This window comes from Stegostoma tigrinum, chromosome 10 (genome assembly GCF_030684315.1).
Source record: "Stegostoma tigrinum isolate sSteTig4 chromosome 10, sSteTig4.hap1, whole genome shotgun sequence".
NCBI classification, from domain to species: Eukaryota; Metazoa; Chordata; class Chondrichthyes; order Orectolobiformes; family Stegostomatidae; genus Stegostoma; species Stegostoma tigrinum.
Genome location: NC_081363.1, coordinates 67,337,766 through 67,364,531, shown reverse-complemented (window position 1 = coordinate 67,364,531; position 26,766 = coordinate 67,337,766). Strand labels below are relative to the sequence as shown.

Genomic DNA, 26,766 nt, shown 5'->3' with positions numbered 1-26,766 from the left:
CCTAATATACTGAAGTAGTCCATGTCTGTATGCAGCAAGTCCTAGGCAACATCCACACATTGGCTTTTAAGCAATATCATCATCACACAAGTGCCCAATGATGACCATTTCCAACAAAAGAGAATCTAACTGTCTTCACTTGGCATTCAATGTCATTATTGTCATTGAAACACACCAACCCCCCGCCAACTCCAATACTACCCAAGGTCCTGGGATTAACATTAACATTGACTATAACAGCAGGTCAGAAATTCTGTAGCGAGTAACCCACCTCTTGACTCCGCAAAGCCCACTCACCATCTAAAAGGCAAAAGCTTGATATCATCCAGGCCAAAGCAACAACCAACTTTCATGGAACTTCCTCCAACACTGACACACAGAGGTAGTTTTGGTATCCTCTACAAGATGCACAGGACCAACTCCTCAAGGCTCAAGAAGCAGAAGGGGAGCAGTTTTACAGGAACACCACCACCTTTAAGTTCCCATCCAAGCCCCACACCATCCTTAGAAATGCATTGCTGTTCCTTCACTGTTGCTGGTTCAAAATCCTGAAATCCCTTCCTAACAGCATTGTGGGTGTATCTACAACACTGAGTGAAGCAGCCCACTCACCACTATATTTTCAAGCACAGCTGGGAACTAGTAACAAATGCTGGACTTGACAATGAAGCTCGCAAACTAAGGAATTTTTAAGAAGTCCAGGCCACGATGAAAGTCCAGACCCACAGGCATGCCTTTACACAGTATGCCTAGAACCAGTACAGGTCATTGAATTTGGTATAATGGCTTTTCCACGGAACTCGAGCTGCTGACATGAAATTTCAGTCCAGTACTAAGGGTCAAATTAATGGCAGAAGTCGGGAATTGACCTACCTGGAAATTGTCAACTTGGATGGATGTAATAAAGTCACTTGAATTACCATCACTACATAAGAAAAAAAACTGGAAAATATTAAATTTTGCCACTGGATGGTTTTGTGACTGTGTGCCGAGATTTCTGGTGAAATATTGTCCATCTTACCTGGCCAGATATCTTTATTCACATCCTTATATCAGATGGTTGTTCCATAGACTTATGTTGGATTCACTCTTATTTGTGAATGGTTGCTATTATTTTCAGCAGGATGGCTGGCCATTCAATCTCTTCCACTCTTACATCCTGCCTTCTGGATTATTGGAAGAATTTCAAGGTTGACAAACAACTTGTTTGGCCATGTAACAAACCTTCAATGGCCAACAAGTCATGATGAGGGACTTGTAGCCAGAGCTTCTAACCCAGAAGTAGGGATGATTCCATTGTGGCCAGATATCCTATATCAGTTTAGGGTCTCTGATCAATTCTTCACCACTAAAGGGTGATAGGTTAAAATATGTGCATAATTCAAAATTTTAGACAAACATTTATCCAAAGCAATCACCAATTAGAAAGTTTAATATCTGTTTCATTTCAGCATACTGTGAAAGCCTTCAACCTATAGTATTCTTTGCTTATAAGGAAAGGCCTTCATGACCTCAAAATGTGCATTCACTCAAGGATTATGCCCATTTTAATATCAGAAGCTGGCCATATTTTAAGCTGAAGCAGATTCTGAACTTGTGCCAAAATTTTCTGAGTATCCTGTCAAACTCTGGAGCATTAATATGGGAGGGCCAAACGCTGGAGTAAAGACGCTATATGTCCTAAGCTTTGTGGTGATCTGATGTATGGTTGGTTGAAGCATTTCTTAAGTCTGTGGATAGGTATAAGTCTTAGCTAGAGGTTCAGGCTTTGAAGAAATTTGGACCCCCAAACAGAAGGTTACATTTCTAATAAGTTAATTCTCACTGAGAGAAGCTGCTTCCAGAAACCTCAACATTATCCTCCTGGAACAGACCTCCTTGCCACATTTTCCAACTTATTCTTTATGGCAACTGCCTAATACAGCTATTGGCACATCTTATCATGAATCACTAAGTTATCCTCAACGCTGATCAGATTGTATTCATCAACGTACTGTTCCTGAATAGGATCATTTGGAAAATATTCCAGCCATCTTTACATACAGTACATATAGATTTAAGTACACTTCGCATCTGATTTTTGTGCAGTTTGAATTTCATTTTGCGTCTGTGTGATAGGGTTAGGGTTAAGTTTAGGGTTATTGGTAGATATTTAGTGGTCAATGAAGTATAGATTTTGACATCTTCAACAAAATCCTTGTATTCACATTCAGACTTTTTGACAGGAATATATAACAATGAAAGGTTTGTTGTAGTCTGCTTTCTCCTTGAATCAATCTAATCAATCCACAGCAAACTCTCTGCACTCTTGGTGCCCCATATCCTAAGGCCTTAGCGTTCAATAGAGCAACCAGTGATTTGTGATCTGTCTCAAATGTGAACTGAAGTCCTGAGACATAGTGTAATAGACATTACAAGCTTAAGTAATGGCTAATGCTTCTTGTTCAACTATTGTATATCTTAGTTCGGTTTCAGTCAAGACACATTGTGCACTGGCATTCAATTACCATTCCTGCAAATCTGAAAAACAATTGTCCATTAGCCATCATTTCTGCACTCCAATACTATTCATTTGATTCTGTAATTTTTCCCAGGAAAAGCACTTCATTGTCTTTGACATCTTCAGTGTTCTGAAAGCTACTGGCATTAATAGCTTTTCCTTTTAGTTTCCGAATTGGGGGACATTTTGCTGCATCTTACAGTTTTAAAATATCTCTTAGTTGGAACTGCAGATGCTGGAGAATCCAAGATAACAGGGCACTCTGCACTTTTGACATTTTTTTTGTGCTGATGATGCCTTTTCCATCTAGAGTGAGAATACTGAGTAGTGACGGCCATCGCTGCCTTTCGCAGTTCCTGCGTAAGTATGCTTCTACCCCAGTACCCCACAAATTACCCAGTATCAGTCATTTTGCTTCACAAAGTTTTCTGTCATTTTGCTTTCTGATAGCTTACTGCCTAGTTAACTGCACAAGCATTGATAATATAAAATTTTCCCTTGACTGCTGAAAATCTAAGAAAGCATCTATCAAGGCTTCTACAACTGTACGATTTAGAACCAATCCATCTTTCCAGGATCCATATTCACAGATTGTCACCATAGGTTGTTAATAAGGGAAAGAACATTCTCTTCTTATCATTAACTACATCCATTGAATGTTACCATTTGTGAATAGTGTTCCTCCTAAGGCTAAGGTATGTACTAAATGCTTTCATAACATCATTTTATGTCACTGATTTTTTCATTCGCTCCCTATGTATCAAATATAGTGAACAAATATGTCATCTGCAGTGCCTCCTATGACATGAAGAAGGGTATTGATCTTCTTCTTGCTAGGCTTTTCTGCTAATTCTAACACAGCTCTGTACAGCATAAATCTTCAATTCCAGTTCAGCTATTTCTTAGTTTGAATTGGGCCTCTCAAATTTTTGAAGCATTTCAGCAAGGGAGAGGTCTTCTCCATTGCTTCACTTCACTTAAGCCTTTCTATAAGCTTTGTTACCAGTTTTTGCACTGTCCTTGATTTGTAGCCATTTTCTTTGCTGCTTTTGCAGTGGCTGGCTATTTAATACCGTCTTTTCTCTTGCTTCAAATTTAATTTTCTTTTTCCATTTCATTGCTGTTCATTATTTTGGGTCTTAGTTTGGTTTGCGTAAAGACTACAGGAGGTAAGACTGTTCATAACCTTATGTGCATAGTATAACTACTTACAGGACAAAGCTCTGCCTGAGGCTTCACAAAGAGCCATGCTCAGTGAACTTTGTTATCATGTCATCGTGTATCACTGACAATGTAACTGCTTATGTACATATTTATCATTGACCCTTTATATTACATCGCTCAAGTATCTTTTTTTTAAGGCATTATTTACATTATCCTCCAAATTCTTGAACTTTTGTGCCTATAGAGGCAGCTTATGGCAGCAGAAATTGACAAATTATTATTTTACATTCTTAGACTTTAGGACTTTCAACACACATTGTTTTGTGATCATGTACGTACCTTGTGGTTTCGTCCATGTTTATCGAGTAATGAAATGATAGATTTGATGTGCCCTTCTTTGATCACATTGAGCGCCTCGGGACTTTCAATCAAGATACAATGCAATACCTCCAGGATACCTGTGTCAAAAAATACAAATCAAAATTGTCAAAGAATATCAGGTATTTTACAGCAATATGGCAAATACCTAGAAACATATAATGTTGATTTTGAAATACAGATATAATCAGTTTTTAAAATTATCATATATTGTTTTTTTTCTCCAGTTTTAAGGTCCCTGGCAAGAAAAAGCTATGCTTATTCTCATGCTATTTCATTTACTAACAAAATGAACTTTTTGTACAATTGAGCAAATTGCATTCTAAGTAGAAATTATTTTTTGATTGTCAATTTTGTAACCAGCTCATTTGGTTTTGATGGTTTCTGTGGGAAAGATGTAAAGATGTCAGCTGAGAAATCTTCCTGCCCTTCTCAATATCACAAAGCCTTTACTATCCATCTGGGCCATCAGCTCAGGTAGATAGGGTCTCCACACAAGTTCTCACTGTAAGGGCAGCACTGCCAAAATGTAATGTTTCCTTAAGTATGTGAGAGGCACTCCATTTTTCTGTCAGTCAAGTGTCTGACATGTTTGGACAAACGTACATTTGTACTGAGGGGAGGTGCCTGGTTTAAGGAAGATGATAAATATTACAATGTCTTCAATTTAAAGATTTGGAAATGAGTTATTCTTGTGTAATATTTACAGTGTTTACTTTAGCTTTACATTACATTTTGTCACTTAGACACAGATTTTAGATATCAAAGAAGAACTGCTTTTTAGCTCAAAAGTAATATTCATACTTTGGTTGGTATGATAACTAGGATCAAGAAGAGGAATCATAGGACTGAGCGCTTTTCCTGTTTCTGGCAACTCTATTTCACCTACACCCCTATACCTATAACCATCCCCTCCTTATCGTCTAGAATAGAGAATGAGTCAGAATGCCACCCCAAGTGCTTTTGGAGGCCTCCTTGAGGGTTACATCTTATTTGAAGTTTTTTTTTCATTCTAACTGATTTACTCAGTAATGCAATCACATAATGACAGCACTTGTTGTCATACTGGGCATCCGGAGTTGCGCAGATGCAGAATTAAAATAATATATCAATATTCAATATCCTCAATAATTTTTAACCCTCTATAAATATAAACCCACAATGCACAAAGAAGGCATTAAAGTCTGAAACGCCACAGTATTTAAATTGGCACAAGACAGCAAGCGTTTGTGAGTATTTTTTTTGTAAAAGAAATTACACACTACTGTAATGGCAATGCTAGCATTTACTGCCCGATCCTAACTGCACAGAAGACGAACAAGAGGCTGGAACAATCCAACAAGTATGGCAGCATCTGGAGAAAAGGAAAAGTCAAAGTTATCGCCCTTCTTCAGGGCTAGATGTGAGAGTCGGGGAGCTGCAGAAAAAGTGTGGTGGGGGTGGGGTGCAGGGTGGGGAATATAGTGGAATGGTGGTGATAGGTGGACATCAGTAGTAGATATGATCTGGCTGGTCGATGGGAGGGATGAATCCAGTTGGTAGCTGAAAGGGTGGGTTGGTAGGTGGAATGGGAGGAGATGGGGCTCAAAAGGGAGCCGGAGGATGGGTGGGAAGGTCATTGAAATTAGAGAACTCAGTGTTAAGTCTTGTGGACTGTAGGGTGTCCAGGCAGAAGATAAGGTGTTCTTCCTCAAATTTGTGTTCTGAATCACTGTGACACTGGAGGAGACTAAGGGTGGACATGTGGGCGGGGAGGAGGAGGTGAGATTGGTGCTGACTGGGAGGTTAGGCTGGTCATTACAGGCCAAGCGAAGACGCTTGGTGAAATGGTCATCTAGTCTACGTTTGGTCTCACTGATATAAAGAAGACCACATCGGGAGCACTGGAAGCATTAGACTAGGTTGGAGGAAATATAGGTGAAACTCTGGAGGAGAGGGAGGTGGCGTGCAGGCAGGTGTTGCATCTTTTATGGCTACAGGGGAAGGTTCCGGGGGGTGGGAAGGGTTGAAGTGGTGGGTGGGGAGTGTGGCATGAATTAATGAAGGGCGAAGGGAACAGTCCTTGCGGAAGGCAGACAGGAGTTGGGACTGGAAGATATTCCAGGTAGAAGTGTTTGAGGATGATACATTGGATGCAGAGCCTGGTGGGATGAAAATTGAAGAGAAGTGAGACTCTATCATTGTTATGTTTGGGGGTTGGTGGTTCAGGGCTGTGGAGCAGGAAATGGAAGAGGTGTGGTGGAGGGCTGCCTGGATGACAGACGGAGGAAAAGAACGTTGTTTGAAATAGGAGGACAGCAGAGATGCTTGGGGGTGGAACATCTCCTCGTCAGAGCAGATGAGACGAAGAAGGAGGAATTGAGAAAACGGGATGGAGTTCTAGCAGGAAATAGAGTGGGAGAAGGTTTAGTTTAGGTAGCTACAGGAGACTATGGGTTTATAGTAAATGTCGGTCCATAAACTATCACCAAAAATGGAAACAGAGAGGTCAAGAACCTAATTGCACAGCGTTCTTTTGTTGACAGGTTTAAAACCATTTACTCTGTTTTTTAGCTTTCTTCCGTCACCAATCTTCATTTAAACTCCCTTCCCAACTCTCTCTCTCCCCAATTTTCAGCCACTTCCTTCCTTTTTTTCTCTCCCCCCATACCAGCAGCCCCTCTCACTGTCTCTTTCCCCAAACCCTGCAGCCTTACCCATTCTCCCTTCCATCACCCCTGCAGCATTCCATCTCTTTCTCTCTTTCACACCCTGTCCACTCAGCCTCCCATGGTCTCTCTTACCCAACCCTGCAGCCTATGCTCTCTCTCTCCCTTCCTTGCCAACACTGCCATCTCCTCCCTCCCTTCTCAATACAACTCCTCTATCCTTAACTCTCCCTTGCTTCAACACCCCATTCCTGCAGACTCCCCACTGTCACTTCCTGTGACCCTGAGGCATCCACTCGATCTCCTCACACACCTGAAGTATCTAACCTTACTGGGCTGGCAACCAAAACTGAACCTGCAGCTTCAAACATGGGACAGAACCAATCTGTAGTTGGAAGCGCAACTCCTCAGAGGTTCTATCCCTTCAACTTAACCTGTATCTATCATTGAATTTTCCCAGATGTTTGGGATAAATTTGGCTTCTGCTTCCATGTGTTTTGAGTGCTGCTACAGGGCCAGTTATCCCAGGTCACAGCTGAGCATGTGATTAGCATTATGAGCATTCTCCCTCTCCTAGGCTCTGGCTATAGAAACACATTGGCACATTGATCTTAATGCTTCAATTACTCATTGTAGATGCAGTTCTAAGATGTTTCGCTGTTTATCGTGTCAGAGACATTAAACATCTTTAAATAAGAATAGATGTGTGAAAAAAAAGCTGCATCTTATTGCTGCCAGGGAACCATTCAGGAAAATTAAAACCAGTAGCAGTGTCATACAGAGATGAAAGTCAAGGCAAATAGATTGTGTTTCCACTAAAACATTACAATAGCATTAAGCTGGGGATCAGAAATGAACTGCATTGCAAAGTTTACAGCAGCATGCATTGATCCCTGCATAAATGGCATAATATTACCACTGTATAGATTATGTACAATTCAGTTGGTACTGTTTGTTAGACAGTCACACCATATTGGCCCACTTATTCATGTAACTTAATGTGAAGATATACCAACAAAAATATTTATATGCGTTTATTCTGTGTAACAAGCATTTAAGTTTCAAATACTCAATGGGCCAAAACTTCACAGTGTTATCCCGGTAGCAAATCATATCTGCTGGAACCTTTACAATAAGCATACACCCTGCTGAAGGTTACCTACCAAATTGCATTTGGCTGCTGTCAACTACAAAGGTGTTTCAACAATGCAAACAAAGTGTAGTGGCTTCTAACTGTTTTACCTATCATGTCTTTCCAGACTAAAGCTTAAGAATCTTTGGATCCCATATGCCTCCTGGCAGGAAATAATCAGTCCTCAATTGAATTGAATCAGAACAAATTTTTGTCTGAAGTGTCCCAAAATCAAAGGCTTATGAGAAATGTTTGCTTAAACAGTTAGTGTTGGTACTGTGAATGAACTGAGATAACATCCGAGCTTTCACCAGTTTGCAATATTCCGTGTCAGTTGCTCAAGGTTCCTCCCGTGTAATTTCCCATCTCCTGACTTTTTATGTCACTCCTACCACAACAGAGAGCTGGCACTGATCAGTGGGATCAGAAACTAATGAGAGATCAGGGCTCTAGGTGTTTGAAGGAGGAGTGTTCAGGGCAAGACAACGAATTGGGCATGAAGGCTCAAGAAGATGAAGGTTCATTAGAATGTCAATCAGGTTCATCAGAATGTACAAAATGCGGAGGAATGGAATTGTGGGAGATATAGCAGTTTGGATCGGAAATTGCCTTGCTGAAAGAAGACAGAGGGTGGTAGTTGATGGGAAATGTTCATCCTGGAGACCAGTTACTAGTGGTGTACCGCAAGGGTCGGTGATGGGTCCACTGCTGTTTGTCATTTTTATAAATGACCTGGATGAGGGCGTAGAAGGATGGGTTAGTAAATTTGCAGACGACACTAAGGTCGGTGGAGTTGTGGATAGTGACGAAGGATGCTGTAGGTTGCAGAGAGACATAGATAAGCTGCAGAGCTAGGCTGAGAGGTGGCAAATGGAGTTTAATGCAGACAAGTGTGAGGTGATGCACTTTGGTAGGAGTAACCAGAAGGCAAAGTACAGGGCTAATGGTAAGATTCTTAGCAGTGTAGATGAGCAGAGAGATCTCGGTGTCCATGTACACAGATCCTTGAAAGTTGCCACCCAGGTTGACAGGGCTGTTAAGAAGGCATACAGTGTTTTAGCTTTTATTAATAGAGTGATCGAGTTCCAGAACCAAGAGGTTATGGTGAAGCTGTACAAAACTCTGGTGCGGCCGCACTTGGAGTATTGCGTACAGTTCTGGTCACCGCATTATAAGAAGGATGTGGAAGCTTTGGAAAGGGTGCAGAGGAGATTTACCAGGATATTGCCTGGTATGGAGGGAAGGTCTTACGAGGAAAGGCTGAGGGACTTGAGGCTGTTTTCATTAGAGAGAAGAAGGTTGAGAGGTGACTTAATTGAAACATATAAAATAATCAGCGGGTTAGATAGGGTGGATAGGGAGAGCCTTTTTCCTAGGATGGTGATGGCGAGCATGAGGGGGCATAGCTTTAAATTGAGGGGTGAAAGATATAGGACAGATGTCAGAGGTAGTTTTTTTTACTCAGAGAGTAGTAAGGGAATGGAACGCTTTGCCTGCAACGGTAGTAGATTCGCCAACTTTAGGTATATTTAAGTCGTCATTGGACAAGCATATGGACGTACATGGAATAGTGTAGGTTCGATGGGCTTGAGATCGGTATGACAGGTCAGCACAACATCGAGGGCCGAAGGGCCTGTACTGTGCTGTTATGATCTATGTTCTATGTCACATAATCAGAGCTTCCAGAATGCTGCCAACCAGGGTTGGCCAATTAAGTCAGTCTGAGCTCAATTACGCCTTGGTAGAATACAAGATATGAAATTTCCAGGGTAATCTGATAACTCTACTGATAAACCTTTTTGACGAAGGGGCAACCTATACCTCTGGTATGTACCTGCTTTTTCACTACACTAGAAAATAGCTGGAGAGAAAACAAGGGCAGAATCCTAGTTGAACACAATGCTGCCCATTCACACAGAGCTAGCATTTCAGCACACGCGTTATTAGACACTCAGTTTCTTATTAAATAATGCTTTTAATCTTTTTTATTTATTCATGGGATGTGGGTGATTTTGACTAGGCCAGCGTTTATTGTCCATTCCGAATTGCCCAGAACGCAGTTAAGAGTCAACAACATTGCTGTGGGTCTGAAGTCAGATGTAGGCCAGACCAGGTAAAGATGGTGGATTTATTTCCCTGAAGGGCATTGGTGAACCTGATGGGTTTTTCAACTAATTGACAATGGATTAATTTTCAAAATAAGACTTTTAATTCCAGACATCTTATTGAGTTCAACTTCCATCATCTGCCATGGCAGGATTTGAACCCAGGTCCCCAGAACGTTTGTTGACTTTCTGGATTAATATCCAAGTGACAAATTGCCATTAGAGTAGACAAGCATCTCTTTCATACACAAATAAAATGCTCCATTACCTGAAGAAGATTCCAGTCTGTCTAATTTACTGACCAACCAGTCCAAGTTTTTCGAAAACTTGGCACAATTGCTACGGTTTCCCCGTATTAATGCAGCTAGAGAGAACAGACAGTATATAATGAATGAAAACTTATGTGAATTACAGTGCTTCTCAAAAGTTAACAATAAAATTAGAACAAAATGCACAGAACCATACATAATGTACAACAGAGTAACAGGCCAACTGGCCCAAATAAATTCTCTCGTGTTCATGCCTCAGCGAGCCTCAGTTCATTTGACCCAACCAGCAAATTCCCTTTATTGCTTTTCTATTGATATACTTCAGCGGAAGCTAGAAAGATTGAGTGTTCTATACTCATACAAATCTGGGTAAAGAAAAATTTCCTTCTGGATATATGAGTGCCTATCTCAATTATGACCTCTTGTTTCTGAAGGAACCAGTCCTAGCCTGCTCTATTATTCCTAAGATTTGCTCGGTTTAAGAATCTTTCTTATAAATTACGTTTGTACCATCTCCAGTCCTTCTGCATCATATTTATAATATGAAGGCTACAACTGTATTGCACTGAAATATGGCTTATCCAAGGTTCTATGGAAGTTCAACCAAATCTCTGGGCTTTTCATTCAAATCCCTTTAGAAGCTAAACCCTGAGTTTTGTTTTTAGAAGAATTACTTTCTTTTGCTCTTCTAAATATTTTGGGAAGCTGTAACCTGAGATTCTTTTGCACGTCTGTTTAAATGGACCTTTTTCCATTGGCACATTCTCTCATTGTTCCTGCAAAAATACGTGACCTCACACTTGTCTATTTTGAAATTCCTCAAGATGTACTAACTCTGCAAGTTTATTAACGTCTTCTCACATTGCATTGATGTTTTCCTTTGTTTAAACTATGCAGCCCACTTGGGTATTTGATTTAAGTATGCGAAAGAAAAATCTATTCACCAATATTAATTGACTCCTTAAGTGAATTAGTTTAAGGTTCCAATTATTATACCATTTTATTTTCAAGTGATTGTTTCCATTTGTATTTTGCTGCTCTCCTGATGCATTAATTTCTGTAAGAGTTTCGCTAAATTATTTGCTGTAGTCCAAAAAGGACCATTGGGCATCTGTCTCCATTAGAGAGAATCAATTGGTTGTGTATATAGATTGAGGAGTAACACTTTACATTAATCATGGGGCAGTGTGAAAAGATAGGCTTTCTTGAACCATCATAGCCATTACTGAATTGAACTTGCACTACTACTATCATTCTTCTCTACATTCTCACCATCAAGTTCAATTGGATTAAGCACCCCCAGGCCTGTTAGTTCAGTGATTTGATTTTTCTGAACATTATGATACAACAAAAAATTAAATCCATCTTGACATTCTACTCTTTGTCATTTTCAGCCAATTTCTCCATTTCTGCACAATAATGTATAATAATTGAAAACTAATAATTCTGCAGGGACCTTCACATTAGCCAAGAAAACTGCTCAGTGCATATTCTTTTAATTCTAAGTGGAATTAAAACTATGGCAGAGCATAGACACATCTGTCAGCACTTAAGAATTCCTTTGTTGTCTGTATTTTAAAGAGCTATTGTAGGACTTTACCCAGCAGCTCATAAAGCAAATTCAGGATATCTTTCCATGCTGCTCCAGCTTCTTCACCAGTGAATTCTGCAAAGTGTGCCGCACTGTGGTAGATATTTAGCCGGTCAATGCAATTCAGGACCAATCTCAGCATTGCCTAACAACATTAAGAGATTGAAGATAAGTCAAAGATATAAGACAAATGAAAGGGTGTGCATTATCTTTACTTTCTATACTTTCTTTCTAATGTTGGAACAACATTCAACCACAGCTACCCCTAATATATTTTGTTATGTAATTTATGATAATTACAGTATTTATGGATAAGAAAAGTAGCTAAGTATTTAAAGTTGGAACTAGGTGTGCACCTATTTTGGATAGATTGCAATGGTTCAAAAAGCAGCTCACCATTATCTTCCAAAGGACTATTAGGGATGGGCAACAACTGCTGGCCTTGCCAACAATGCTCACATAGCATAGAGGTATCATAAAAAAGTTAAAGCAACAACAGGATCATTGCATACAGACAATTGACAAGTGAAAAATTTATCAGTGAAGTTCTCCAGTCATTGGCAACCTCAATATTTTGGAATTTACCTTTGATTATTTGGAGCGAGATTATGTTCCCTCATGCAACTTGATCCTGAAATAGTTAGTGAATTGCATATCATCTGCTCATATTTCTTGAGTTAGAAACCTTGCCAGAAATTCCAGGGACTGTATGACTTAGAGAACAAAGATACTGTATGAATTGCATTCTAAGAGTGGGTTGTTCCAGAAAAAGGGTTTGCCCTATTGACTTTATGCTCTGTTGTTTACGGTTCCTGTGAATCCAACTGATCAAAACTACATCAATTGCAATCAAAAATAAATTCCACCTGTTATGCTAATTTATATTTTAAAGCAAGGGATTTAACCATGAGAAATATTTTGATTGTTTCTTTTCTGCAAGTCAAATTTAAGAAAATATACCTTCACCCTATATGCTGTTCTCTTATGCTTAAGGAACTTTGTATTTTTATAAAACAATATGCTTGATAAAAGTTGGTACAAAACATTCCTATCAAGCATTCCTACGTCAGAATCTGCACAACAAGCTACAGAAGAAAATGCCTGGCTATGTCCATTTAAATGTCAACCCACTGCACTAAGCTTCTCATGCCACCTTTTTTTTGCACTGAATGAGATTGTCAATTACAGCCACATTGAGAGTTGTTTGTGCTGCAAGATTGTCCTGCTCAGACCTATTAGAGCTATGTGTGAGGAGAGACAGTGCAGAAGCTAAATTTGCATGTCAGCCTTACCACTAACAGGAGATTTTAACCCATCAGTGTGCTAATCTACTATAACATATGATCCCATGGAAGAAGGTAAAGTTACTGAAAATATTTTCCTCATTTCAAAGCAATCGATATGTTTTTGAATCAAGTCAGTGATATGATTTTCAGGTTTTCTGTTCTTAACTGAAAAGGATGATGGCTCAATTCACGACAATATCAAATGCGTTACATGACTCAAGAGTGCATCACCTCCATGATGATCCCGCACTTAGACATGTCATCAAGGAAGGTGATAAATGGCTATATTAAGGATCTTATCACAGATAGTAAGCGATATCGGAGGAAAGTCATTTTAGGAAGTCTTACATATCATCTTGCAATGCTCAGGCAGCAGTAATAATAAGCCATTGTACTTGGGGATCAAAAATAGGTGAAAGGGTAGAAAAGTTAAAGTGACTTATGAAAAGAAGACTCATCATGTTATTTATAATATGTTTCAATTTAAACAAATTGTAATTGATATAATTTGTGCTGGCATGTGTTAAAGTGATTTTCTAATATAATTGTCAAACCGTTCAAAGGGGGATCTTCAAAGTAATCAGCTCTGAGAGCTTCAAGCAAAGGAATCAATTTAGCACCAAGAAGAAAATATCCATTGTAATGCTCAAACCCAAGATGTTCAAGGGCACCAAAATAATTTGCAAGGTAAACTTCAACAGGCAAGAGAATGAGAATATTTTGCTCTCTGCGAGAAAAGTTAGGAATTCTCTTCCGCAGATAGCAGTGGGGGCTGGATCATTTCTGATCAGAAGGGGAGGCAACAGTAATGGGGAGGCAGACAGGGAAGTCCAGCTGAAGCTGCAATCAGATCAGCCACGGCCTTATTGAATGGTGGAACAAGTTTGAGGTACTGAATGGCCTACTTTTGCTCCTACTCCTTCTTCTCATGCTCCTATGTCTTGTGATATTTAAAAAGCCAACATTTGTGAAAATAAATATTTTAGATCGATAAACACAATCACTAAAATATGGAGAGATAAAAATCTACTCAACAGCAAATACACCGCAGAAACATTTCTTACCTCTTCTTTGAATAAGTTCTGCCTGTTCCTAAGAGAGCGTAGCTTGTATTGCTTATCTTCATGTCTCAAATCTTCCTCTGGAGGATGGAAGTAAGTGATCAGGTCCACCAAAGCTTCCATAACTTCTTGAATAGGCAATTTGACTGCTGTACTTTTACCAAGACAATCAAGACCCCTGTGGAAACATGTCTGTGAGTATTTCTAAAGAAACTTAGGCATTATTCAGATAATCATCTGAATAAAACACAGAAATTGCTGGAAAAGCTCAGCAGGTCTGGCAGCATCTGCGGACTGAAATCAGACTTAAAGTTTTGGGTCCAGTGACCCTTCCAGTATCTGCAGTTTGTTCGGTTTTAATCCGAATAAAATAACTTACTTCTCTTAAATAACATTTATATAGCATTTTTTAACAGAGTGAAACACCACAAGATATTTTGAAAGAGAAAAATAAAAATGTTTTTCATTATAGGACAGTTAAGGGCTAGCTAAAATTTGGCTGAAATTTACAGTTTTTAAATTGCTTTTAAAGGTTGAGGAAAAAGATGATTGGTAAAATTGATGGAAAAGGGTGATTTGGAGAGTATCATGGAGGTAGGTGAAGGTTGTGCCACAGGGGTTGAGAGGAAAGGGGATCACAGAAAGTAAATGTCAGAACATTAAAATTGTGGCAAAAGTTACAACAATAAAGGAGATTTGAAAAGTAGGATAGGGTGAGGTCACAGATTTGGCAATGAATACAAGGAACATAAACCTAATGAGTTTTGAAAGAGGAATTATTGAGAATGATGACTAAACAGGATTTAGTGAAACATACTGAGTGCATTATATACATTGACAAAAGATTGTGGCAGGGCAGGCATTTTTTATTTTGGAAATTAGATTTAGAAATGATGAAAACATGGAGAAGATTTTCAGCAGCTGCACTGACAAAGAAAATGGGAGATGTTTGTGAGAAAGAACTGCAGAATAAACACTCACTTAACCTGATTGACATTGAAATACTGATTAAAACAGAGAACATCAAGAGGTCAAGGGAAGTATTGGAAAGTCTTCGTGAGTAAATACATATAACCCAAACCCTTATCTAAGAATTATCCCCCTAAGCTGCAGCAAGGAAGAAAAAGGTCAAATCGATTTACAAAGCAAATCAATAATATTTTATTAATTCAGCAACATTTATTAAAAAAAGTCACATTGCTTCTGCTGTATTAAAACAAATCGCAGTGATCTCCAAATCTCCCTTTCAAGAAAAATCCAAGGAGAAAAATTCTGCCCTTACTGCCAAATATGTGCATCTAACATTCACTTAAGCTTACAGTTAGATTTTTCTTCTGACTGTCGCATAGTTGGGTACTTGTGAATTGGAAGGCAGGATGTTAGAATTTGGTGTTTTTAAATGCTATGGGGAAAGCAGTGTATGGTCCCTTTAAAAGATGGTGTGCTTTTTCTGTGCTTAGAGATTCAAAAAGGATGCCTGTGGGTTTATAAGTGCACAGAGCACCTGAAATGAAACATTTATATCAAAAGACAGGCAAAGCAGCATTTTTACCAAGACAACAGGCTTTCGAGTTATCTAATTAAGTTAAAATAGGCCCTTAGAAGCCAAAAAACAATTTTTAAATTTAAATCTGATAGCTTTGACAACATAGGGCCAATGCTATTGTAAGAGATTGATATGTCATCAAGGATTTGAAAGATGAGGGCATTTGGAAAATCGGAGAACAGCTCTCAGCTCTAAAAGAAACAATCACTGGCTCTTGTAGAAGTCTCTAAGCTTTACAGTAAGCTGCATCTAAATTATTGCATAGACAGTTAAGGTTCCTGATAAAAGACTTTGACGAAGGCAGCATTCCTGACAGAAGGATTTACCGAGAAAGTGTTCCTATCAGAAGAAGTCATCGGAGAAGACACAGAACACTCTGGAAGACACAACCTGGCTGTAATTTTTGAGAAGCAAATTTTTTAAAAAATTATTTTTTATAAGTGGGACTTCTAGTTATTGGAACAGCATATCATTATAATTTTGTTTCATTCAGAAAGAGTTAGTAGTTGGAAGGGGTTTATTCAGTTTGTTAATAATTTACTCAGTTTGTTCACTGTTAGAATTAGATAAATTAAACTATAAAGAGAGTATCAGGGTTTTTTTTAATTTAATCACTCCTTTATAACAAATTGGAGGCTTATAACAGTGTACAGGGCGAGGCACATCTCTGTGGATATGTTGGTTTTAGTTATGAGATTGAGGTCGACCTCTGCTTTATAACATAACACACAGTAGTAATGTGAGCATGAGCCAATGATTTAACTATCCAGCACAGTGTTTAAACTATGTTTCTGACCAAACGAGAGATGTAGGATTTGTGTTTTTGTGATGTAGAATTTTGCATGGTTAAAGAATACAGTTATCCCTCATTTAATGTTATACCTGAAAAATGGATGCTAATCAAAATCTCACTAAGTTAAAACAATCTTATCTTAAGAAACTATACAAAATATCTACAGTTCTGAAGAGGTCAGAATAGTGTCCCACAGTTTACAACCTGCTCATTGCAACCATGAGAATGATCTGAATGGCATCAACACAAACACTGCTCAAAAAGTGGCTGCCAGAAATCTTCAATATCAAGCATGGAATACATTTACAGAACTGGAAGTATTTTTGGTGGCAGATGCTGTTCTGTACCTTCTTCCAACAGCATTTCTTCGACTTGGGGAACTAGGCTAATATTTGACTGTACACACTGCAGGGTTAATGCTGCAAGGTTCATACTGGGACCTATGGCAAACACCAATCTGGGTCTAAGTGGTATCCCAAAGTACCTACACCAGCCAGACTTGATCGGCTCCAGGGTACTCCTCATAGTTACCAGTCAATTAACCACTCGAGCTGCCTCCACCACTTTGAGAACACGCCTATGCAATGAGCTTCTATGTCTGGGATAGGGAAAAACTGGAGAAGTGATCTTGCTGAAAAAACAAGACAGCCTGGAGGTTTTGGTGAAAACGATGGAAGGGGAAGGTGGGTGGGTGGCAATGTCATGTGGCCCAGCTGCTAGTCGTGGATGTTGATATTGCCAGCTTGGTGGCTAACCAGTAACTCACCATCAACTTTACAATATTTTACCAAAACTAAGGGATTTGCCAGAGCTGAACATTTTGAAACTGCCATTAAATTTTTCTTTAATTTTTCACAGTTATAACTCATCAACTGCACTGGGATGAAAATTGAATTTGTATCTAGCAGCATTATCTGAGAACAGTTCCCTCTATTTTCAACAATATCATCAATACAGTTATCCAAGAATGATCTTCATCAGTCAGTGAAATACCTGATAAACTGATTAAATAAGTTGGTCGTTTGGCGTATAATACGAGCTGCCCGAGATTCCTCACTTTGACAACGTTGCAAAATGATGCCATCATCCATGTGTCCTTCTTGATGTAATATGGCCTGAAAGCATGAAACTGGGTTCTCAAAATCTTTTCCAACAATTTTTCACATTTACAAAAACACACACAGATTAAAAAATGAAATCATTTAAAACATGAATTTGCTTTCTTTTTGGGGAGATAACATGGCCTTTTTCAGGTAAGGGTCTATTTTCTTCCCCCAATATGGGGATTCATGCATGGGAATAATTGTGTTGGTGTTGACAGCTCTCTGGGACTTCAGGCAGTCCTATCTTGTTTTGGAAACCAGAGAGAGATATGTGTCCCCCCTACTATAAAATTGATCATTCAGATGAACCCCTCCACAGTAGAAAAATGCCAATTTTCATTTCTACTCTTTTCAATGGTGCCTGTGACAGGGATGCATCATATTTTCCCAAGTATCTGAAACTCTGTTCAAAACACGTTCTGATGCTTGCATGGATGTCACATTTATGGCTTGCAATTATCCCAGAGGCTGTCCTCTAACAATCATCTTTGAATATTTCCTTCTTTGCCAAATATTCCCAATCATTCGTATAATGTCCTTCCTTTATGGTGACAGCAAACTTTGTGTTAATAGAGTGGACTCCTTTGTTTCTCACAAAGATCATGTGAGCACATCGCGTGCATGACACAAAAATAGTTGGAAAGGCAAGTAATGAGAATGGCATAGAGTCAGTAGAGGGACACAGATAGGTTAAAGATGTCGGCAAAATCTTGACAGATGGAACATAACATGGGAAATTGTGAGGCTATGCACCTTGGCAGGAAGACTAAAGTGACTAAATGGAGAAAGACTGCAGAAAGCTCGAGAACAAAGAGATTTAGAATCCTTGCACGTGAATCACAACAAGCTAGCATCCAAGTTCAACTGATAATAGGGAAAGCAAATGGACTATTGGGTTTTATTTCAAGGGAAATGAAGGATAAAAGTAGACAGGTTTTGCCAAACTATATAAGGTAATAGTCAGACCACAGCTGGGATACTGTGAATAGCTTTGGGCCCCTTATCTAAGGAAAGATATATTGTTATTGAAGACAGTCCAGAGACAGTTCACCAGCCTGATATCAGCTTTGGAGGGACTGTCTTATGTAGAGAGGTGAGTAGTTTGGGCTCACTGGAGTTTTGAAGAATGAGATGAGACCTTATTGAAAGATATAGAATTCCTAGGGGATTAGATTAGATTATCTACAGTGTGGAAACAGGCCCTTCAGCCCAACAAATTGACAGGCTACATGCAGAAAGGTTGTTTTCCCATGTGGGACAATTGAGGCCCAGAGAGGGTAATTTCAGCACAAACGGTCACATGCCTAAGTCATGTACTTAGAGATTAGGAGAGGTTTCGTCTCTCTGAGGGCAGTGAATCTGTAGAATTCTTTACGACAGAAGTTAGTCGAGGCTGGGTTTTTAAATATATTCAAGGCTGAGACATGGATTTTTAATCAATAAAAGAATCAAGGGTTATGCAGGAAAAATGCAGGAAAACGGAGGTGAAGATTGTCAAATCAGCCATAATCTCATTGGAAGATGGAAATGATTTGCTGGGCTGAATGGCCTACTTTTGTTCCCAAATCTTAACGTCTTTGGCCATTTATGTTCTATCAGTGATGGCATGGACTTTGGTGAAGCAAGCTGAAATCCTCTCTTCCTGCTATTGTCTGCCTATGGCAATAGATGAGATTCTGTACCCTGATAAAAAAAGAATCAGTGTTCTCCAGGATATGTTTATGAAATGTAAATTACCAACATTGTTGATGTGTTCTATGGATTGCTCGGACTGAATGATATGCATAAAAAGTTCAAGTTCGGGATAAATTGACAACCAGTGCAAATCTCTATTGGAATCTGATATCCTGCTGGCTTCCAAAACAGAATACATCTCTGTTACTGATATGCTCTGGGACTTTACCTCATAAACTAGATTGATACTTGGCAGTAGTATTCAGGGAAAGCTGCATTGATGGGGTATGACTATAAACTCTGTTTCTACTGGCCTAGAGTCAACATTCAAATAATGCTGGGAAGTTTATTTTGTGTCTGGCTCAATGTTCAACTCCCACCTAATGGCATCACCAGTGCTCATCCTTCTGCACTTTGCAATGGGCAACCACATTCATCAACACAATAGTAGTCATTGCACTTCAAATGCTATTAGTTGAATGCAATGTGCATTGAGACATGTTGTGCTGCTATGTAAACACAAGCTCATTCTTAAGAACTGAACACTGTTCCGATAAAGGTGTGCTTTGGGCTGCAGTCACAGCTTTGGGGACTTCAGCAATCCATCTCTGATTCAATTTAAACTGACTTTAATCCCTTCCTTTAACTTTGCGTCCTCATTCAAAAAAACACAAAAGACAGCAACCCACATTTCCAATACTTTGATAACAGCTGCTAACAATCTCTCAGGGAAAATTATTGGCACTGAAATTTTCATAGAATCCCTACAGTGTGGAAACAGGCCATTTGGCCCAACTAGTCCACACCACCCCTCAGAGCATCCCACCCAGGCTCATCCCCCTAATCTACACATCCCTGAATACTACGGGCAATTTAGCATAACCAATCCACCTAACCTGGACATCTTTAGGGAAGAAACCAGAGCACCCAGGGGAAACCCACGCAGACTCGGGGAGAATTTGCAAACTCCGCATAGATAGTTGCCTGAGGATAGAAGTGAACCTGGGTCCCTGTTTCATGAGACAGCAGTGCTAACCACTGAGCCACCATGCCATCCCTGCACCTTCTTCCTTTAAAGATAACAGTTCCCTTTTGAATGCTTCAATTGAGTTTCTTTCATCATACTTTCATCATCAGGGAGGCAATGGCGTAGTGGTATTATCGCTGTACTGTTAATCCAGATAATGTTCTGGGGACCTGGGTTCAAATCCTGCTGTGGCAGATGGTGGAATTTGAATTCAATAAACATCTGGAATTGAGAGTTTAATGATAACCGTGAAAAGCCTATCTGGTTCACGAATGTCCTTCAGGGAGGGAAACTGCTATCCTTACCTGGTCTGGCCTATATGTGACTCCAGACCCACAGCAATGTTGTTGACTCTTAATTGTCCTCTGGGTAATTAGCGATGGGCAATAAATGCCACCTAGCTAGCGACACCCCCATCCCGTGAATGAATAAAAGAAAAAACTCTCTCAGGAAGTGCCTTCCAGTACATTACTGCTTGAAAAAGTTACCTCATAACAACTCATGATTCTTTTACCACCCTTTAAACCAGTACCTTGTCATTACGTAATACAGGAGTGGAAATAATTTCTCCTCATGATTGTAAATACCTCTGTCAAATGAGGACTTTCCAACAAGCCAGAATGTGACTATTCCTTCGGTCTATTTAGTCAGTTGACTCAGAATTCAGCACAATTTGATTCAGAATTCCAAACTACTGCCCAAGAACTTACATGATTTGGTTTACAAGAGTTTTAAATGTGAGAGCTCTTGTGAAATTGGTTTAGTTTTCAATGGCTGGAAAGTGCAGCACCATATACGTAACATTGTGAGATTCACTGCCCTGTCTTGAAACCCCAGTCACAGTTTGCTTCTAGCACAGCAGCCAAGGCAAACAAAGCATTTATTTTTAAATGAATTACTAGTGTGTTTGCATGTTCCTTATATTACATTGCACTGTGCTAAACTTATTTTTTTTAACCTTAGTACCAACCTTCCGTTTCAAAGGTCCCAAACGGGCTGATTTGGCTTCTGGAGCCCTATAAGTCAGCCAAAGGCCACTAGCAACGTGTTGAATAATACAAATCGAATCACCATACTTAATTTCAGGGACGCCCATTCCTTCCGTGTCTCGCTTCGGGTGAGAATCTAATTTTTCCTTTGAGAGTTTAAAAAAAAATTGACAAAAAATTGTTTAGTGACATTACATTGCTTTTTATCGATAATATGGTTACCTATTTTATTTATTGCCATAAGATCCACTGTGTCACAAATATAAGCAACTCAGAACATAGGCCTGAATGTTACAAAGAGCTCTGATGAAGGGTTTAGGCCCGAAATGTCAGCTTTTGTGCTCCTGAGATGCTGCTTGGCCTGCTGTGTTCATCCAGCCTCACATTTTATTATCTTGGATTCTCCAACATCTGCAGTTCCCATTATCACTGTTACAAAGAGCTGTTGGCCAATATACATCAAAATTTACCAGACCTGTATTATCCTTATTTTCCCGGATCAGCTCATAACTGCTTCTTCTAACTATACCTGAGAATTACGTAGGAACTAAAAACGGTTCCTTCAGCTGCATTTTCAGAATATATGGTCAGATATCTCTGTTTTGGGGAAGAAGGAATATTAGAGTGATTGTAGCACTATTCACTCAGCAGCAGAAAGTGGATGGACAGCTGGACATGCAAAATAGCCCTCATGACGGGCGAGTAGCCAAGGTCTTTCCCCCAGATGGAGAGTCTAAACTACAGGGCATAGACTTAAGGTGAGAGGGGAAAGATTTAAAAGGGATCTAAGGTACCTTTCCACGCAGAGTGGTGTTTTTATGGAATGAGCTGCCAAAGGAAGTGGTGGACGCTGGTACAATACCAAATTTAAAAGGCGTCCAGGTGGTTTATGAATAGGAAGGGTTGAGAGGGATATGGGCCAAAAGCTGGCAAACGGGACTAGATTAATTTAGGATATCTGATTGGCATGGAAGAGTTGGGCTAAAGGGTTTGTTTCTATCTGTACAACTCTTTGACTCTCGACATTACTGCCAGAAAGTTCAGCAATTTTCATGTTCTACCTAGGCAACTGAACAGACAGCAGAACAATTCACCAACAGTCTTTATTGATGTACAAGGGTGAGGATCCAATGGCATTTTGGGGTCTTAAATTTTGCCTGAGCAGGAAGCCTCTTTGCATCTCCTTTCAGGCTATATCAGGTCTGAGGAGAATCAAGGCATTAAGAAGCATCCTTGACAATATTATACCAGAGTATCAATTGTAGTTTTGGTCATCTTACCTAAAGGGCACATGTATGAATTGAATGAAAGAATATCAGGGATATGTAGGAATGTTGAGTTGAGGTTAACATCAGATTAACCATGATCTTACTGAATGCTGGAACAGGCTTGAAGGGCCGAGTGGCCATTTTTCATTCCTTCATCGTATGTTCACTTTACTTGCACTGGAAACACTTCAGAGAAGGTTCACTAGGCTGATTCCTAGGATAAGAGATTGTCTTATGTGGAAGAATGAGTTGGTTTGGCCTATATTCATTGGAATTTAGCAGAATGAGAAGTGATCATATCGAAGGATACACGATTCCTAGGTGGCTAACAGGGCAGGTGTATAGAGAACATATTTCCTTGTGGGGTAATACAAAATGTCGAAACGATTTAAAAATATTGGCCCTCTCATTAAGGTGATGAGGAGGAATTTCTTCTCTCAGAGGGCCATCAGTTTGTGGAATTCTTTTCCCTGGTGAAAAGCGGGGTCTGTGTCATTAAATATATTCCAGGCTGAGTCAGATAGATTTTTGATTTACAATGGAGTTCAGGGTCATTGCTGACAGAAAAGTGGAATTAGGGCCACAATTGGATCAGCTATGGACTTATTGAGTAGGGCAGCATGCCTAGCTAGAAGGATAAAAAGATAAAACTGGTGAATGAGACACACTAGTCAGGCTTGTCTTGCAAACTTCAAAATGAGAGGTATGATGAATCTACTTATTTCCAAAAATTCCTGGCTTTGTCCTCTGGACATTGGGCCATATGGCTTACTCCTGTTTCTTATGTTCTATGTCCCTGTCATGTCATGGCCTCTCCATGCTGTACATCGCGATTTTAGACCTACATAATCCAGACCTGCCTCTCATTTTTGTGATTCTTCCCACTCCTTCCTGCTTGGGCAGCCAAAGGCTTCAAAAATTCTGCAAAGTTGGCAGGTCTCCTGCCTATTTCCTACACATTCCAGGCGTGATGTAAGCAAGCCATATCTTACTAAGGTCCAGGAATGACAATACACCATATTGCGCTTCTGCAGGCGTGCCTGAGTTTTCAAGTCACCTCAACATCCCATTTGTGCAAAACATTTCTAAAGTAAAAATCAGGAATAATAATAACAAAGAAAAAGTTGAGAACAAAATTATTGATTACTGTATGTTGTGTTATAATAGAGCAAGTATACATTAATTATTACAATACCTTAGATGTTCTTAAACAGAATGATGTTGCTTTAATGTCTGATTTAGTTTGATCCAGCAGCACTAGACCCTGATCTTCAACTAACGCCAGGTACAGACCTGATGTGAGGTGTCGTAGGCGGAAAGACTGGCCCCACTTAATATGACTGCCACTCCAACTAAATAAGGGGAAAAAGTACAGGAATGTTGTTGTTATTTACTATGGTTAACTAAAACCACAGTGAAAATGACATATTTTGAAGAAATGAAAAGTCTTCAACATCATAATAATGCTTCAGTTCTTGCTATTTTGTTAACGATGAAGTATCAGGAGCTGTCTGGGAGTATAGATACAGGAATTAATCAGAGTGAGAGAGAGCACTGACAGAAATGCCAATGAAATATTGGCCATTATTTCAAAAGGAGCTAACATACAAGAGTGAGAAAGTGATATTCCAGTTGTACAGAACTTTAAAATGACTCCACTTCATTAAGCTTTGGGCACTGACTTTCAAAAAGGATAAATCAGACATGAAATAGGTACTGAAAATATACTAGTTTTCAGAGAGTTAATTTAAAGAGCAGGTTGCATAATCTTGGAGTTTAGTTCTTCAAATTTGGAAAGTGATCATATGGAGATCTTTAAAATGATAAAGGGATTCAGTAGAGTAGGTCCAGGGAATCTATTTCCTTTGATGGGATTTTCCAGAATCATAGGGTATGATCCTCAAATTAGATCTCAGCCCTTAAAGGTGAATTCAGAAATCATTTCTTCAGTTTTCCCATTGGAGGGAGGAATCAGGCAATAGGACTGTGCCTGAATCATGCTTCTGACTCCCTCTTCAGGCTGTCAAGAAATGAACGTGTTTTTCCTGGCTTGATGCCCCAATTGGTCCCTGACTGATTCAGCAGACCCAAGGTAGAAACGGATGTGAGACAGGCTGGAACAGGGTTCCCAACAGGCCCAACTCACTCATTGTTTCTTTCAAGATTTCTGATGATCCCCCTTATAAGAAACATTCTGGTACTTCAAAATGCAGATATCAGCCTTCTCAGAGAAAGCCCATCAAATTCTATGCTTCCCCAAAATTTGGCCTTTGTATTGAGTCACTTCCCTGTCTTTGCCCACTCTTGTCATGAACTCCCATCCCTTTAGCTTGTTGCCATCACACACCGCAGCCTCTAAAAATCCTTAAATTTGACTCTCAAGTTGGTTTTGGGGTGTCATCTGATCTCTGTGACCAATACCACCTCTTCCCACTTGGCAGGGTTGCAATGAGTTTCTGAAACTCACTTACCCCAGTGAAGCTCTGCTCCTTCAAGTTCTACTTCTAGCCCTCTGGAGATGGGTAAGCAGGCTTCCTTCCCCCATTCTCTGCAAAATGACTGCCAAGGAAAATGGAGGCAATGGTCATTTGTTTTTGGCTGTTCTTCCTCCCTATTTTGGTCCTATTTTGGGGACTGCAAAATCTGGTCCTTTCAGTTCTGAACAGCAATGTTCTCTTTGTATTGGTCTCAACACTCCATTGTGCTCATAAAGCCTCACAACATTCACCGTGTATACAAAAAACTGTTTCAACATTCGCATTAACATCTGACCCACTATTAACAGAATGAATTTCGAGAAATACTGTGCAAAGGAACTTAAGATATTATATAAAAAGATGACCAGGCAGCATTTCAAGGGATCTTTCAGAACTGACATGTCAATGTTAAACAACATTTTCCTATTTTAAAAAAGAAACAGCCCTCAAAAGTTTGAAGTCTTTTATTTTACCTTATCCGAAGAGGTTCCACACGCCATAGTGACCTAGCATAGGTCCCTGCTTCTCCACTTTCATAGTTAACTGTTCTGCAAACAGATTACAAATGGCCACAGTATTTAAATATCCAAATGATTCAGACATTTTCTTGCTAATTAGCTAATTAATATCTGTCATGGGACCAAGCCAATCTTTATCGAGATCAAATGGTAGCTTTTTATTATGGCCTAGCTGGCTATATTAATCAATGATGATCAGTTCATGGAAGCCCTTTCAATGTAAAACTAACTCAGTTTAATGGGAAAACATGGATCTGTGTTCAGGTTCTATGCACGATGCATTACCATCCAAGCTGAATCACTACAGGGGACATGCTGTGAAGAATTTTAAATCAATTCTTCCAGTGAAAATTGAGTGGTAAAAGAGTTAAAAATCACCAGTGTAAACAGATAATTGTTGGGCTGTAATGGCGACGTTATTTTATTTTTTAAATCTCATTTGATTCCAGTCTAAGCCAAGACAATTTCTGTACTTTTCCTGTTTGATGAATACCAAAGGGAAGAGGATCAGAAACAGAAGAGGTCATTTGATCAGGAATCCTCTTCTGGCTCCTTCTTCTGGAGATTGTTCAGTCTCCATTACCTTGGACTGCACCTGCCATACCCACATTTGCCTGTACTCCTTCTTGTGGGATCCACCAGAACCCTTGCCCCGCACGAACCTCAGTGAGCAAAGGCTACCAGCAATATGCACAATGGCCACATTCAGCTACAGATGGGGAAGCAATCAGTTGATTCCTACAATTAAATCTGTTCGAATTTCAAATCATCTCCACCAAATGGGAGCTGTGAGCTGGTTTCTACAGTGTTACATTGCTTGATTTATTTAAAATTTAATACCCTCTTATTTGCTCCAAGAACCATAGAGCTCATGGGAACATTAAACTTCATGTCTTTCATTTTGGCACGCTGCTGGTTCATGAACTATAAAGTGTTGCTATAACATGCATAACATTGAAACAAAGAAACCATTTAAATTACAAAATCCATAAACTAATGCAGTGTCAATATATCTCAAAAAGTACACTAAAATTACACTTCAATAACTTATTTTGGAACTTGGACTTTGTGTACATTCAGAAATTTGAGTTAGTTTCCCCTAATTTACATTATTAATGCACATTTACATTATCATGCAAATAAACATCCTGTCTTTTATGCCACACTGATTTCCTTATTACTTGAAATCGTACAAGCATAGGGTCTACATTTATACTTGTGATTCTCTCCACAGAAA

General features: G+C 39.4%; 1 protein-coding gene across 4 annotated transcripts in view; it reads right to left on the bottom strand.

Moving 5' to 3' along the window:
* ryr3 (ryanodine receptor 3) overlaps window positions 1-26,766 on the bottom strand; it is a 369,427-nt gene that overhangs the window by 244,408 nt on the left and 98,253 nt on the right. For all 4 annotated transcript variants that reach the window (XM_059649213.1, XM_059649214.1, XM_059649215.1 and 1 more), the window contains 8 exons: window positions 25,485-25,559; window positions 23,730-23,886; window positions 21,248-21,412; window positions 17,467-17,588; window positions 14,138-14,312; window positions 11,797-11,932; window positions 10,196-10,291; window positions 4,004-4,122 (listed from right to left, as the gene is read on the bottom strand). In XM_059649213.1, coding sequence (XP_059505196.1) covers window positions 4,004-4,122; window positions 10,196-10,291; window positions 11,797-11,932; window positions 14,138-14,312; window positions 17,467-17,588; window positions 21,248-21,412; window positions 23,730-23,886; window positions 25,485-25,559 — 1,045 coding nt within the window. The remainder of the gene's footprint in view (window positions 1-4,003; window positions 4,123-10,195; window positions 10,292-11,796; window positions 11,933-14,137; window positions 14,313-17,466; window positions 17,589-21,247; window positions 21,413-23,729; window positions 23,887-25,484; window positions 25,560-26,766) is intronic.